The sequence below is a fragment of the Aquarana catesbeiana genome, linkage group LG02 (genome assembly GCF_042186555.1).
Source record: "Aquarana catesbeiana isolate 2022-GZ linkage group LG02, ASM4218655v1, whole genome shotgun sequence".
Taxonomy (NCBI): domain Eukaryota; kingdom Metazoa; phylum Chordata; class Amphibia; order Anura; family Ranidae; genus Aquarana; species Aquarana catesbeiana.
In genome coordinates this window covers 85,056,606-85,074,059 of record NC_133325.1, presented here as the reverse complement: position 1 = coordinate 85,074,059, position 17,454 = coordinate 85,056,606, and the positions used below count along the sequence as shown (strand labels likewise).

Here is a 17,454-nt window from a genome sequence, read left to right as displayed (position 1 = left end):
ACATTTACATGTAAAATGTACAGTCCTCCCAGCGTACATCAAATTTATCTTGTCTTTAAACCTAAGATGTTTACAACATACTAATACATATTGTACATCTGGCTTTTATCCATCAATAACCCATTATGGTCCTCCCGCAGGGCATTGCAATAATCTAGGCATTACCAATTCCCTGGGACTTAGTCCAGGGGTATCCAATCATGGTGGCCAAATTTTTTCGAATCTGCCAGGGCTACCCCTATGTAGATAAATATATTTTTCCATAACCAAGGTATTTCCAATATGTGTTATCCAGGAGGACACAGAGGGTGAGGAGACCGATTTCTAGCCAATCAGAATAAGTTTGCGTGCCTGGAACAGTGCCCTAGAGAGTACTATTCTAGTCATCTCCTCTGGTACAATTTCCTCCAAGACCCCTAGTATGCAGTGAATTGGATCTAAGGGGACGGTAGTCCGGAACACTTGATTAAGCGTCCCAAGCACCTCACTCCAGTACCTATGGAGTTTTGGGCATCTCCAGAGTAAGTGGATGAGATCGCCTTGATGTCGCCTGCATCTGCTACATAGAGAATCTGGCCGCCTACCCATTTTATATAATCTAAGTGGGGTGTAGTGTACTCTAAGTACTATATATAATTGGGAGACCTTTTGAGCCACGTTGAGAGAGCATATATTGATTGGTTGCAGGACTTCCTCCCATTGGTCTCCTGCGAGTGGACCTACATCTTTCTCCCACAGGGACGGTGCCTTAGTTGGGTGAGCTTTTAAGTGATGCGTCAATAGCATCTGGTTACATATACTTTAAAGTGGATGTAAACCTGATTCATGAAATCTGACCTATATATATATATATATATATATATATATATATATATATATATATATATATATATATATTAGTGTTTACTTATCTCTCTCCAAAGACCTAAGTCCCATTTTTTTCTGCTGCTCTCTTCTTCTGTTATCAGCATGATAACTTCTGAAAAGCTCTCCTGAGATGGAAAATAAAAGCAGCTGGAAATTTGTGTTGGAGTGGGTGCTATAAATAGATTAGCAGAGAGCTGGTCTATTCACAGCACAGCTCTGCAAGTATCTTGAGTATTCCTCTGCCTATGTGGTGGGGGGGTGCCTTTCCTCCAATCAGCTGTCACACAGTGTATGCCAAGACTCCCCTCTCCCTGCTGGAGCAGGAAGAATAAATCCTAACACGATGTTCACTTTCTAAAGAATATAGCAAGCTGAAGACAGCAGATATACATGTAAAACGTATGTAGGGAGATTTGTTTCATCTCTGTGTATCATCTGAGGCTCAGTGGCCGAACTACCAGGGTCGCAACAGCCGCACTTGCGACGGGGCCCTGGCATTCCTCCACTGTCGGGGGGCCCCAGCGGGGTTGCTAGTCACATGGCTCTGAGCTGAGAGCGTCTCTCTCATTGAACAGCACAGAGCTGTATTGTATTATTACATACACTTACTATTAAAATTCCAGTACAAGACCCTGGGTCTGTGTTCTCCACCACTTGTGCTGCCCGTCACCTTAAAGTAAACAATGGAGGCTTACCAGAAAGCCTGCGACCACCCTTCTCAGGGGGGTCAAATCAGGCTTAGTAGAAATGACAGGGACACTGCTGGAGACTCACGGACTTCCCTCACAGGTGATCAGCTGGCATCAATGAGGAGTGCCCTCCATAGCACACTCACAGGGGACAAGTACTGCACACCGATAAATAACCAAGGAAACAGGAGCTGCACACCGATGAAAAAACACCAAGTTATAAGGAAATCGATGTCCAGGAATAGATGAGAAACGACCATAAAAATTATGCAATGAAGGATGCACACAGAAAATTATCCTGGCCGGAATTCCCTTAAAAATCAGTCAGATGGTCCTGTACCCGTATCCAGCACCCGGATGAGAAGGTCAGCGTACACACCATCAAAACTTAATATTGATAATCCCCACAGCCATCAGGCCTAATATGGCCATATGGGAAACTCTCCCTCCAGTCTGGCATTTATTTTAGATGCCTTTAGACATTGACAGCTGGGATTCAATATTGAAGGTACTTGAAATTCCCCCTTTTCCGCTCACTCATTGGCTGCCTTGCTTATGGCCTCTTGTTTGCCACATGTGAGTGGATCTCCCCCATTGGCGCATGTACCGCATGAGGGTACGGGACCATCTGACTGATTCTTAAGGGAACTCCGGCCAGGAGAATTTTCTGTGTGCATCCTTCATTGCATAATTTTTATGGTCGTTTCTCATCTATTCTTGGACATCGGTTTCCTTACAACTTGGTGGTTTTTCATCGGTGTGCAGTACTTGTCCCCTGTGAGTGTGCTATGGAAAGCACTCCTCATTGATGCCCGCTGATCACCTGTGAGGGAAGTCTATGAGTATCCAGCAGTGTCCCTGTCGTTTCTACTAAGCCTGATTTGACCCCCCTGAGAAGGGCGGTCGCAGGCTTTCTGGTAAGCCTCCATTGTTTACTTTAAGGTGACGGCAGCACAAGTGGTGGAGAACACAGACCCAGGGTCTTGTACTGGAATTTTTTTCGTTTGGACACTTTTATTTATGAACTTTTTTGTTGTCACATTTTGTGTTTCAATATGCATATTTTTTTTATCCAATAATCACGTATGGACTATTTTTCACCGGATGTTTTTTTTTTTGTATTTGATCATGATCACTTATGTTTGTTATATATATTGTATTATACACTTTATTTGCACCATTGTAATCATACACATTACATACACTTACTATTATCCGGCGCTGCACTCTTATTTTTACAGAGGGGGAGATAGAACTGTCAATACTTGCTCTGTGCGGTTCCATGAAAGAGACGCTCTCAGCTCAGAAACGTGCTGAAATGGCAGATGGCACTGATGAGTACTGACAGGTTGCACTGATAGGAGGCATTGATGGGCACTGATAGGAGGCACTAATGGGCACTGATAGGAGGCACTAATGGGCACTGATAGGAGGCACTAATGGGCACGAATAGGAGGCACTAATGGGCACTGATAGGAGGCACTAGTGGGCACTGATAGGAGGTACTAATGAGTACTAATAAGCTGCACTGATGAGCACTGATAGGAGGCATTGATGGGCACTGATAGGAGGCATTGATGGGCACTGATAGGAGGCACTAATTGGCACTGATAGAAGGCACTAATGGGTACTGATAGGCTGCACTGATGAGCACTGATAGGAGGCATTGATGGGCACTGATAGGAGGCACTAAGGGGCACTGATAGGAGGCATGAATAGGCACTGATGGGAGGCACTAATGGGTACTGATAGGCTGCACTGATGAGCACTGATAGGAGGCACTAATTGGCACTGATAGGAGGCATTGATGGGCACTGATAAGAGGCACTAATGGGCACTGATAGGTGGCATTGATGAGCACTGATAAGCAGAACTCTTAGGCAGCATTGGTGAGCACTGATAGGCAGCATTGATGAGCACTGATAGGCAGCACTGATGGGCATTAGGCACTGATAGATGGCACTGATAGATACTGATAGGTGGCATTGATGAGCACTGATAGGTGGCACTGATGGGCGCTGATAGGCAGCATTGATGAGCACTGATAGGTGGCACTGATGGGCGCTGATAGGCAGCATTGATGAGCACTGATAGGCAGCATTGATGAGCACTGATAGGCAGCATTGATGAGCACTGATAGGCGGCACTGATGGTCGCTGAGAGGCAGCATTGATGAGCACTGATAGGCAGCATTGATGAGCACTGATATATGGCACTTATGGGCAGCATTGCGGAGCACTGATAGGTGGCACTGATGTACGCTGTTAGGCGGCATTGGTGAGCGCTAATAGGTGGTGCTGATAGGCAGAATTGATGGACACTAATAGGTGGCATTGATGAGCACTGATAGGTAACACTTGTAGGCGGAATTGATGGGTGCTGATAGGCAGCACTGATAGGCAGTTTTGATGAGCGCTGATAGGTTGAACTTATGATTGGGGCACTGATTATCAGTGTAAACAATTTACTGACATTCTTGGCCATTAACGGCAGTCCTTTCCTAACACAGACACAGCGTGGGAGGAAAGAGCTGCAGATAACCAGCAAGTCTGTTTACATGTGATTAGCTGATCACACGATAAAGGGCCGATGTGATTGCGCTGGATGCACGTCCCAGGGGGGCACGTGGGGATCGGGAGGCAGGGCTCTGGGAGGATGTCCATGAACAACACCCTCCCAAAATTGGAAGCCCGGGGGTCGGATGGAAAGGGGGGGGGGGAGGGGGCACATCATGGTTTTGTGCACCGGGGTCCTGAAGTTTCTACTGAGGCTGTTCACTTCACTGGGTATAGGAGAGGATTTACATCCACTTTAAGCTTTCTCTTCTCTATCCATAAACAAAGATTTTCAGCTTTAAAAATAATGTAATAAATACAGAGCTGAATTAATTTGTGACTTTTATATCTGATTAAAAAATGCTACATTCATACACATTCATATACTACCATATATTCATATGTAAATAAGGGAATCCTTACATCATCTACAAAGTGTCGGGTCCTCTATGCAGCTTTGAGTAAACACTTATAACTTATACAATATACCGAAAAATTCTAATTTTCTGCTTCCTGGGCCAAAGCTGTTACTCAAACATTTCTCTTCACTTTTCAATATTCATCCTCCTAATGATGCAGTAAATTAGCACTAGTGATACAAGCTGATAATTCTCCTGGTGATAAACAGCAGCTCCATGTGTGAAATGATTTGCCTGAGCGCTATGTGCTAATTAGGGATTTGCTAACAATTTAATGAGAGAAAAGGCATTCAGAAGGTTAGGCTCTAGGAGACGGTGGGCTCCTATCTCATCCTCTTCTGACATGTTACTCTTTCTTTTAAAGCTGCCCGGATGCCGAGAAGAATCTGCATAATGCTTCACTGAAATGTCCATATGCGGGTCTCTCAGCTAATGAAGATTCAGAAGACGTCTCAGGAATTCTGCAGCGCACAGCCAACATTCTAGGTAGGTAGTTATTAGCCAATCACAAACTAGCCCAACCAAAGGTTTCGTTTAAATCAGCTGAATACTTTCCAACTTCATTAAAACACAAGGTGTGCAGTCACAGCCTGCCAGCAAGCTATGGAGAAGGACCCTTGCTCTTTGTGTGAAAGCAGTGGCCTCTCTGTAGCAGTCTGACACACCCTCTGCTGGCTCCAAAACAATATACTCAAACTTTTAGAACTTCCATGATTAGCCAGATGAAGAAAAATTTCAAACACGCTCGATAGTGGCTCCCACACAGCAAGGCTTCCCGTGACTGGCACCCAAGTCTGTACTTGGGAATGGGGGGGGGGTGTACTGATGAGAAGAAAGGAGGTCTGTACTGGTGGGGTGGGGGGAGGTGTGTACTGGAAGGGGGGGTCTGTACTGGTGGGGAGGGACGAGAGCTGTGCAGGAGGGGGATCTGTACTGAAGAGGGAGTATGTACTGGTAAGGAGGGGGTCTCTACCAAAGGGGGGTCTATACTGGTGGGGAGGAAGGGGTCTGTACATTAGTCTGATGCCTTTTTGGTTTATGCAGTGGCAAGCTCAGTGTGATTTAGCTCCATACTGTAAAAGCTGTCTGCAGCTAAAAGCTTACTCTGTAGATGTAAGTGGTTTTATTTATCATTTTGCACATTTATTTTCCATTATTTGGCTTTACCATTCATTTTATAGATACATTGTTTAGATTTTTATCTTTTTTGTACCTTCTTTAAATTACAATCATTATTTTTAAGTCCAACGGAGTCCAGCAATTAAGGTTATATATGACCTAAGGTACTTTGCGTACACCTGGTCCACCATTGTCAACACTGAAACAGAAAGCAGATCCAGAGCAATGATAAAGAGCTTACAATGAAGCAAGTGCATGTAGACAGAAAGTGGATAAAGAGAGCTTTAATAAATCCCTACTGACAGTTTCTGGCAATATGGGCCTTTAAGAAGGCCTGCACTAGATTTCGGTAACTTTACCAACACGTGCGGCAGATCCAGGAAGTTCTTAATAGTGCCACTTTGATGAAGTGGCACTATTAATGCACCAATGTCAAAAATAATTACTTCCAGTTTGTAGATAAAGAAACTGAAAGTAATTAAGAGCTACTGTAAGGGCCCATTCACACCAGGTGGGGTGAGCGTCTATTCCAGTGCAGTCCCATCGCAAGACAAGCCAAAATGCCTTCTCCCCTATGTGCCTGGTTTACACCACTGTGCTTTGGTGGTGTGAGGGTTGTATACAATGGAAAAGTGTGGCAGGTTGTACTTTTTTCCAACGCAGCACAGTGCGAGGCAATCCATTGCTTTGCACCATGCTGCAGCCAATATAACTTCATGAAATGTCACTGGGTGACATTTCAATAAAGTTAGTTAAAAAGAAAAAGTGAACAATGCGATGCGCTGTGATCTCACTGCATCGCATAGCACACCAGTTCATGTGTTGTGATGCAGTGGCTGGTGTGAATAGACCCTGTCTCTGTAAGCAATGTACCAGAGCTCCATATTTGCTGCCAATTCCCTCTCCCTATCAGTGGTTGTTAAGGACGCTACTGGCTCATGGCCTGCAGCCTCCTAGCAACTAGTGTCACTGCAGTTCCTGATGGGGAAGCTGATAGGGGGAAGCCCCATTAGGTCTGCCTCTCCTTGTTATTGTCTTAGACGCTCTTTATGAATTCCCCTGACTGTGTTAATGCAAACAAAAAGTCAGCCAGTTAAAACGGAACTAAAGGGGTTAATACCTTTCCAATGGTCCCTTGCTGGCATGTTTTTCTTTGTGCCCATTTACAGCCATCTTCATTGGCCAGTGTGGGATAACATTGTTTCTGCACATTAGCAGGAGGCTGTCGTTCTGGCACACAGAGACTGACCCGGCGCTGTAAGCTGTGCATGCGCAGCTCAGTATACAGCACCGGAGAGGACAGAAAGCATGCAGGTAGGGACATTTTAGTGCAGAACAGACATTGCATATGTATTTTCTGCAATAAAATCCTGCCTGCTTGCTGTTTGTTACTTCAGTTCTGCTTTAAGACATCATTTATGCTGTATTTTAGTGCCAGCTGCAGCAGGAATTCAGCAGATTCCTGTGGCTGGGTTCATATCTGAATGCTGATACTTGCAGCCAGGGGCGGTGGGGGGAGGGGGGGGGGTTGATGTTGTGCGGCAGGAGGGGGGGGTAAGCTCACTTGCTGGTTTCTGCATGGCTTACCAGTGCCCATCAATGCTGACCCCCAAAAACTGACATACCTCACCCACACTGGCCTACCTGACACACACTGACCTACCACACACACACACTGACCATTACACTGACCCACCTGACCATTACACTGACCTACCTGAAGCACACTGACCTACTTGACTGACGCATACTGACCATCACACTGACCTACCTGACCATTACACTGACCTACCTGACCCACACTGACCTACCTACTTTTGTCCCACTCCCAGCCACCACTGCCTTTATTCTATTCTCCTGCTGCTGGGCTGGCCGCTTAACACAGCATGACTCTGGAGGTGGAGGGAGAAGGGGGTGTCGCCGCTCCGGCATTCTTCTGATCTCTGCTGCTTTCCTCAGGCTGGGCGGCATATCACTCTGCCAGTAACAGTCAGTGCAGTGGGCGGCACCACAACGGTCAGATCACACAGGTAAAATGTGCTTGCTGCTGTCTGTACTTTTTTCTCTCCCTTTCTATATACTGCAGGAGCCAGCGCTTAGACACTCGGGGCTATTGGTTTTATATTCGGGGCTCCAGCTTCAATAGCCACCCCTTAACAACGCCTATGCTTGCAGCCCCTCAGCCTGTACAAAGCAAAGGCAGGCCACAGCTGTCTGCTGGTGTTCGGATGTAACCACACACGCAGCGATCACTTCCGTGGACAGACAGATGATCGCTGTTTGCATCCGGTGTGATCATTTGTCCCTAACCGCAGGTAATTGCTCCATGTGTGATTACATCCAAACACCAGCAGACAGCTGTGGCCACTGTCAGTTTGCCATTGTTATGTACAGGCTAAGCAGCTGCAACTGTCCCCAACTGCCTGTGAATCCAACCACAGGTATCTGCTGGGTTCTTGATGCAGTTGGCACTAAAATACCATGTGAGTGAGGCCTACGGTTTATATATACATTATTATAATTAGTTAAAGTGTTATACCTTTGGGAAGATGTTCCTGACTGCATGCATTGGTTTCACAGTTGCTGTTCCAGGAAACACATTGCTTCATTAATACACACATCTATTAACATTTAGAGGACGCCTGCGGAGAATCTCACCTTGTGAAAAGGTGATGCGAGCCGAAACCAATAAAAAATGTGTTCATGGTAAATGATGCATTACCTGTCGAGCAATAAAAAAGTGACAATGCTGCGCAAATTGATTATGTTTTAATCTCTGGTGTCTTTATGTGCAGATCAAGGGAAATAAAGGCACTGTGCATAAAACATAAAATATCTCTCTCAGTGACCTTCAGCTTTGTAGACAACATTCTGTTGTGTAATGTAAAGGCATCCAAAGATTCTGTCCAAAGAGCAAAAAACATGGTGTTTAGCAGCAAACAACCAGATTTCAATATAAAGTGGTAAAAGCAGAAGTCTAGTTTTGTTTGCCCCCACAGCCCTCATTATAAAATAACTAAATATATTTATGTTTTTTTAAGCACCCAGTGCGATGATGTCACAGGTCCTTCCTCTTCCCCTCATAATCGCTTGATGACAGGTGAGCACTGTGCAGGGCAGAAACACCCTAAACTCCAGGCAACATGATTACACTGCACCAGGGGGTGGGTCCATGACAGCCTAGGCTCAGAGGAAGTGGGTTGAAAGACACTGGCTGTCATTCAGCCCAGAAAACCAATGACATCTACTGATGGTAAATAAGTACTGCATGGGGACAACTACAGATTTTAGGAAAAATATGTGTATAGGTGCTACAACCTTCCCACATCAGCTCCGCCTGATGCTCAGACCTCGAGGCTGCCGACACCTCCAACATACCAGAATAAGAAAAGGGATGGCCGGCACTCGGGATGACATCCAAAAAATAGTATTCCTTTATTGAAAAAACATATACAATGCTGATGACTAAGGACCAACATTCAAAACCTGTAGGCTGTATTTACAGCATTGTATATGTTTTATCAATGAAGGAATACTGTTTTTTGGATGTCATCCTGAATGCCGACCATTCCTCCCCTTATTCAACTACAGATTTTAGGTAAGTTCTGCAGGAAAAGTTACTTTTTAGTTTTTACCTTAATGGGCAATTATTTTTCTTTTTATTTGGAGTTTTGGTTTAAGTTGACTCTTGATTAGCTACTGTAGGTTAACACATATTACACATCCTCATTGCTTTTGGATAGAGGTGAGCATCTTCACTGGTCTCACAATTCGATTACGATTACGATGTCAACGATTCGATTTGATTCCGCAATGCATCACGATTGCTGCCCATGGTTTTCATCAAAAAAATTCAGGCAGTCAGAAGAACTCAATTTTCTTAATTTATCTGTTCTTTTAAAAAAAAGACAACACTCCCTGCATGTAGCAAAGTCTAACCACAGGAGACAACAACTTAAAGAGGAGCTCCAGGCTCCCCTCAAAAAATACTAGACTAGATGGTCAGAGATTGCAGACATTCTACAGGAGATGGTCAGAGACTGCAGACATTCTACAGGAGATGGTCAGAGACTGCAGACATTCTACAGGAGATGGTCAGAGACTGCAGACATTCTACAGGAGATGGTCAGAGACTGCAGACATTCTACAGGAGATGGTCAGAGACTGCAGACATTCTACAGGAGATGGTCAGAGACTGCAGACATTCTACAGGAGATGGTCAGAGACTGCAGACATTCTACAGGAGATGGTCAGAGACTGCAGACATTCTACAGGAGATGGTCAGAGACTGCAGACATGCCACAGGAGTGGGTCAGAGAATGCAGACATACTACAAGAGAGCGTCAGAGAATGCAGACATACTACAGGGGATGGTCAGAGACTGCAGACATGATACAAGAGAGGGTCAAAGACTGCAGACCTACTACAGGAGATGGTAAGAGACTGCACACCTACTACAAGAGAGGGGCAGAGAATGCAGACATGATACAAGAGAGGGTCAGAGACTGTAGACATGATACAAGAGAAGATCAGAGACTGCAGACATGATACAGGAGATGGTCAGAGACTGCAGACCTACTACAGGAGATACAGGAGATGGTCAGACACTGCAGACCTACTACAAGAGAGGGTCAGAGAATGCAGACATGATACAAGAGAGGGTCAGAGAATGCAGACATGATACAAGAGAAGATCAGAGACTGAAGACATGATACAGGAGATGGTCAGAGACTGCAGACCTACTACAGGAGATGGTCAGAGACTGCAGACATGGTACAGGAGATGGTCAGAGACTGCAGACATACTACTGGCATAGGCGTGCGCAAGGGGTGTGTCAGGTTTGCCTGGGCACACCCTAATCCTGGGGTGGAACCCATCAATCGCGATCGCCCAAGTGATCATGGGCAGGTGACAGGTAAACTGCAATCCTTTCTTGCTGACCGCCAGAACCTGGCCTGGAGGTGGAATTTAGTGGAACCGATCTGTATTTTCCTCCTGCAGCAGCTGAAAGTAGGGTTCCCCTCCTCTTCCTCTCACCGACATTCAGCTGTCATAGGAAGAATACAGGGGATCAGCACCAATATATGACACCCCCCCCCCCCCCCCGTCCCTGTTCTTTCTGCTGCCTGGGTCTCCCTGTGAGCTCCCTTGCTTCAGGATGGAGAGCTGGGAAGAGGCCGGTAAATATGTCACACACATTTTGTTTGGAGCTATGAGGTGCACGCCCTAATGCACACCGGTGCATTACCGGAGATGGCCAGAGACTGCAGACTTACTACCGGAGATGGTCAGAGAAAGCAGACATATTATTGGAGATGGTCAGAGAATGCAGAGATACTACAAGAGAGTGTCAGAGAATGCAGAGATACTACAGGAGATAGTAAGCAGGTAAGTATGATAACTGGTGCATCAGATATTTTTGTAAACATTAACTTCTTTATGTAGTGCAATTACTAGTTAGTACCTACCAAGCACCCGATGACAGTCTTTGAAAGTGTGAGGAGGAATCAGAACAAGCACGTCCTGTATTCCCGGAGTCCGGGATGCTTGTCAGGTCCCCCACAGCAGCCTGCGACAGGGTAATGCCGTGCGGCTGGGGATGACATCAGCAGTAGGCAGGAAAAGAGGGCTCCTTTCGTCTCCGTTCAGAGAGGCACAGCTCCGTTCAGAGAAGCAGGTGACATCATCACCTGACAGTCGATTATACCGGTTGTAGCATCGATGCCGAATCGGAGACTGCTGGATCGTGATACAGCGATGCTATGATTAAATTTAGCACCCCTACTGTTGGATCTACATTACTGAATAAGTCCCATGGTAGTATTCTGTGGAAACGGAAGTATGGAGGTGCTTTTGGCAACCAATCACATTCTAGCTGACATTTTTAATCTATGATCAGAGCTCAAATAAACTGCTGCTGTAGATCTGCAATCAGAATAAAAATACATATATAAGAGTTGTCCTAACTGCTTCTGTTCATAGTCTACTTATTTCTGTCCATCCAGTTCTGAGATTTATGCAGACAGCTTGGTGAACTCACTTTTTCTGCTGCAGGTAAAAACAACGCTAGGCCACCTTCTTATGCCCAGCCGTTGACTTGACAGGGAACGATCAGCATTAAACTAATAAGGTTATCTCTCTGATGTCACCTCCTGTCAGCACCTGTAAAAGCAGCAATGACTAAGCACAGGTGTGTGAAACACGTTTGCTGAACTTTTTCAGCTGGCTGCATGTCATGTCATGTCCTCGTTTTTAATGAAATTTCAATAAAACATGTATTTTATGCTGGAAGTGCCGCCACCCTTTTCTTCTTTATTAAGCAGGACAGATAATTGACTCCTAGGCTGCCATTATCTCTCCCAATCTGAGTCTTTATATGGAAGGGATTATACATAACTAAACCAAGTCAAATTGAGGTATTCATGCTAGTTGCATTTAAATAAAAAATACTTTTCTAGCTCTCAAAAAGTAAATTCCTTTTTTCCTTCTACTGGCTCAGAAAACAGTCTAGGGTTATTTTTTAAGGTTTTATTAACAATGACCTGGGATAGGGGGAGGGAGCCTTGGGAACCCCAAAAACTGAAACTCAATAACTTGAGGACTCCTCAATTTCTGGTTGCACTGCACAAAACTGCTGAATGTCCCACAGGATCTCTCTGCTGTTGAAGACCTGTACTTCTTCCAGAGTAAAAGCTTCTCACAGTCATTTTCCTTAAGGACATGGGGGTCATCTACTTACTCAGCCACAGGATCATCGGTTGCCTCCTGCCGATATCCACCAGGCTCTTCCCAATAATATAGGTGTAGACTTACACCACCATAGGACAGCTGGACTCTTGCCCACCAACTTTCTCCTGGCTCTTTCCAGTGAGCTTCTCCAGACCCAACTTAATCCTTGGACATGGATCTGTAAATAGGACCCCCGGCTAAGCCTAGCTGGGACCTCAGGTGTCTTCCTCAAGGCTTCCTCTAGGACCCTGCACCAGGGGGCAGAGCCCCCTCACAGGAGTCTTCTCCTGCAGGACAGGAATCAGGAACAGTGCACTCACTGCTGCCTCAGGCCTCAGACTATTTATGAGCTCTTCCTCCACCTTCTGCACACACCTCCTAGGGAATTGGCTGGGGAACCTTAAATATTCAGGCTGCATGCCCTGCCCTTCCTTCCACTATGATTCTAGAATTCTCTAGAAGACAGAGGTAAGTAACAGAGCAGCAGCCTGTGGGACACTGAGCAGACCTAAACAATCAACCCCTGCTCCACTGATTGCAGAGGAGCTAAACTATATTTACCTATCAGCCTACTCGACACTAGGAGGGCGCTACAGTGTCTTTACCAGAGGTTTGCTCACAACTTGAGGTCAAATTGCAACCAGCCTGTTTCATGGAACATGAATCCCTGCCAATAACCTTATTAGTGTTATAGGGAACATTTATAAAAAATAAAATAAAAAATAAAAAAGTTAATTGTGCCTAAGCAGTGCCCTCATAATATACATTTTGGCTTGAATTTCTCCTGAAAAAAATAATAGAGCATTTTTTGGTATGTTACTGTGCCTACAGCAATAGCTCCAAACTGTCTCTCATTTGGAGGGACTGTCCCTCTTTTGAGACCAAATCCCTTTGTCACTCATGCAGCCTCAGTTGTCTCTCTTTTGGCCTCATGTGTACATCTTTATACATGTAGCCAGGTGCTGACTAACTTACCTGTGTTATCATGGACATTCAGTTACAAAGGCTGCGGTGACATTGTTTCCCTCTAGTGCTCAACCTGGGCATTGTGTCATCATTTCCTCAATGCAGAGCAAGCAGAGACCACAGCTGGGAGGGATCATGGGATACGTGGTCCAAGGAGCCAGGATTTGCATGGGAACCAGGCTGCTACAGAATACAAGTTCCAGCTGGCTGGGAGAGAGAGAGCGAATGCTGGGAGAGGAGATAAATAGCCTGGTCTGGGGAGGAGTCGCTCTCATGGGACTAGGGCCTTTAGTGTGAAGCAGGGATCCGGTCGCTCGGGAGCTGCGAGCAAACGATGAGGCCTGTGTGGCAAGGAGCGTGTGAGCTGTGTGTCTGCCCCAGACCCATCTTTCTCAGCTATCCGGAGTCACTCTCATCGTCATCATTACAGAGCCAGCTGAATCCCAGTGACGCCAGGCGGGTGGCTAGGTGTCTTCTACTGGTTGCAGATACTTCAAGAGCCTGTTCTGGGGCGTCCTTTTCAATTGAGCCTTGGTTTCATTTGGATTGAAGAGTGGACAGAAGCCCACCCTGTGTACACCTCACAAAGACACTGCATGCAGACACCTTTATCTCAATTTTTTCACACAAGGAGACACTTTACTTTGCTGTTCTTGTTGCTGGTCACCAATGCACAGCAACACTTCTGGGCCCTGGTTGAGCTAGCTTAAGACACCAGACCACTACAGCACATGGACTCCTCCTTTCTCCCTCCATTTAAAGAACTTTGTGCATTAAACCTGCATACATTAAGGGGAACCCTGCACACATAAAGGGGAACTCTACTCAGAGCTTAGTATTCTTTTTCTTATGACCTGTTGTTATAATATTGATACAAACTTGTTAGGTCCGTGGCATCAGGATTTTAAGGGAGCAGTCTGACACCAAAGGTCACGCTTTTCCCTTTCACACCTGGAGTCATGCAGGGCATATTGTTTATTACTGTTTATTAATGGCGATTTTCTGTTGCATTGCTTGCCTTTTTCATATATTTTTTAGAAGTAAGAGTGTCATACTGAATGATATTTGCCTAAGATATATTTTTGTGCTTATTTGCCTAAGGAACTTAAAGTAAAGAAATACTTGTTTACTTTGCTACAATTTGGTGTCTGTCTATTGCATTAAAGTATAACTAAAGGCAAAACTTTTTTAGTTTTGGATAGAGTGCAGAGGGATTAGAAAGCTTGTCAGGTTTTTATTGCTGGGGGAAGGAAGGGGCACAGAGGCACCACTCTAAGCACACAGGATGCCGGGGGATGACGTCACTTCCGGAAACGGAAAGTGACGTCATCCCCCGGCTTCCTGTGTGCTCGAGGTCCAGGAAACGTCGGTAACCACCTGCGCAACCCACTCCTCCTCACCAGCGTTCAGCCACGGATGGACTGTCTCCAGGACGGTTGTTCTCCCGCAACTGACATGCCTGTTTTTAACCTACTTTAGTGGGTACATATGCTACATTTGCTCATTAAAATCGTTTAACATACCGCACTTAGAGTGGCACCTCTGTGCTTCCTTCCCCCAGCCTCCAAGAGTTTGCTTCTCATCTTCACTGGGCTGCCTTCAAGTGCCATTTTATGGAATATTATGGACTTTTCACAGTCATTTATTTGTAATTGTTCTCCCATAAGTCCCCTTTACTTTTAGGTATGTAATAGTCCGGTGGATCTTCACTGAGGCTGATGTAAGCGCCAACTTTTTCCTTATAGGTTTTTATTGCTGCCTGTGCCCCCGTTAAAGAGATTCACCCTCTCTATTTGTCCTGTTTACCATTATTGTTATTGAAAGTAAAAGAAAATCCCAAATTTTGGGTTGTCTGCAGAAAAGTAATAGAGGGGAAATCTTCCAATGGGGACACTGGTTCCAGTGATCTGAGGGTTCCCATGGATTTTCCTTAATTTGCAGGGATTTTCCCTCACTTCCTGTTTGGCTAAGTGACAGGAAGTGAAGGAAAATCTCTGCAATGGGACACGGATGGCAAAAAAAAAAAAAAAAAAATCTGACAGTGGTTATAATCCTCCTTTACTCTTTCAAAAAAAAGAAAAAAAAAGTTTTGTCCATAGTTCTACTTTAACCTTTGAAACATATCCAAACCCAGGGTGTCATAGGTGTCAGGTGGCTTGCAAGGTCAGGCAACCTTTGGGGGGCAGTCATCTTCGAGTGGCCCCCACGGGGATTGCGCTACATACAAAATGTACTATTTTACTGCCAAAAGTGTTATGCTGCACTAAACTTTTTACCCAACCTCTATATTACTGCATTTGTTATTTTCAGAAACCAATGTGAAGGAAAAGTAGAGGTCAAAAAAGCACTTGTGTGGTTTACCCAATTGTTTTCTGCGTATTAGATGTTTGTGGTCCCTGTAGCCAGGGTTGTGTTGGACATGTCCTTTGCCTACATACTGTGTGTTAAAAGGTGCCCCTCTTTATCATTTCAGAAAGTTGGGAGGTGTGCCTACAGTCTCATGGTTGTATATTTGCAGTGTGAGATCTAAGGCACTGCTGCTTCTGACTGCTAGGAGAACAGTGACTAACTGAGATTTGATGATGCCATTACTGTGCTGCTCACTGTTCTCCTTGCTGGAGGTGCTGACATGAGGAAGCAAAGCCCTACCTCTACCAAGATGTCCACCTAAACACAAAAACACAGTGCAGAACAAGGCATGGTAAGTCAGCTGTGGGTAGATAACAGACATTACTGGTGACTAGTTTTTCGCCCGCTGCCTGCCTTTTTTTGGGACACAGCTTGCAGAGTTAAGTTCCTCTTTAATAGTACCTGTTTTGGAGAAGCTTAGCACTACACAAGACTGCAATATGGCCTATTTTCTGCACTTTATTTAGAGATGAATATTGATACAACCGATTGCAGATTATTAAGGACCTCATCTGATCTACCCCTCGATTGAATTGCTTTTTGTCCAATTTGCTGGCAGGTGTTAATCTGTTTGAAACAGGTTCCCTGTTCAAATGTCTGGAAGCCATTCTAAACATGCAGTTTAAGCTACTTCAAAGGCACTAGTTCCAGAGAGACCCTCTGATTATATCATATGGCCTACTGAATATGCATATTGCGTAAGGCGATAGGAAAACTTTGATTCCTTCCCTGAGGAGTTAAATATTTAAACCGTTGGAGCGAAATTAAATAGATCGTGGGGGATTTATTTTGCGCAGTTATTGTTTTTAGCAGAGTTTGGCATTTAAATCAAAGGTTCCAATATCACACTGGACAGATTGTTTGTTTGTTTTTTGTTTTTTTGTTTTTTTTTTACTTTCTTTCCCTCTAAAATTGTGTGCTCTACAAAATTTTATTTTTTTAATTCAGTCTTAAAATTATTTTGTAATCGCAAAACAAAGCAAATCCAAAATCTGTACAAGCAGTCTTTCTTACCGATTCCCATCTGCTGCTCTGATTGCTGCTGCTGCAAAGATTAGCACAATTAGATGGTTAGGCACTACATTGTGTGTGTGTGTGTGTGTGTGTGAGGTGGGGGGGAGCATGTCTATGCATTAGACATGTGCAATTTGTTTTGTAATGAATCGAAATTCGGCTGAACTTTTCACCTTTCAGACATTTGGATGCATCTGAACGTCCGAAGAAAAAAATAACTGAATTTCCACGAATACAAAAAAAATTATAGCGAAAATAGCGAATTAATTCGTCATGATTTGTTCATTCGTTAACGGTCTAATGAAACAAAATGTCAACTCAGAGTAAATGTCGGTGCCAGTTCACACAGGGGCGACCTGTCAGGCGACTTAGCCGCCTGACAAGTCACGCTCCATGCATTGCAATGGAACCATTCTAATAGGTCGCTCCGACTTGGAAAAAAGTTCCTGTACTACTTTGGGGAGCGTCTTGCATTGACTTCTATACAGAAGTCGTTTTGCAAGCCGCGCTGAAGTCACGCTGTACGGGGCAGCTTCAGAGTCAGAGGACTTTGAAGCTGCCCCTGTGTGAACCGGCACTAGCAGTCCAATCAGCTGATTCATTTTGTGCTGGAGGTTGAATTACTGGCAAAGGGCATTCCTGAGAACTGAGTGAGAAGAGTGTTGTTGTAACGACTTTCTAAACTAC

At 44.8% G+C, this 17,454-nt stretch overlaps 1 protein-coding gene across 1 annotated transcript in view; it reads left to right on the top strand.

The window, feature by feature from the left end:
* GUCY1A2 (guanylate cyclase 1 soluble subunit alpha 2) overlaps positions 1-17,454 on the top strand; it is a 379,388-nt gene that overhangs the window by 138,175 nt on the left and 223,759 nt on the right. The window contains exon 3 of the mRNA XM_073613127.1: positions 4,895-5,016. Coding sequence (XP_073469228.1) covers positions 4,895-5,016 — 122 coding nt within the window. The remainder of the gene's footprint in view (positions 1-4,894; positions 5,017-17,454) is intronic.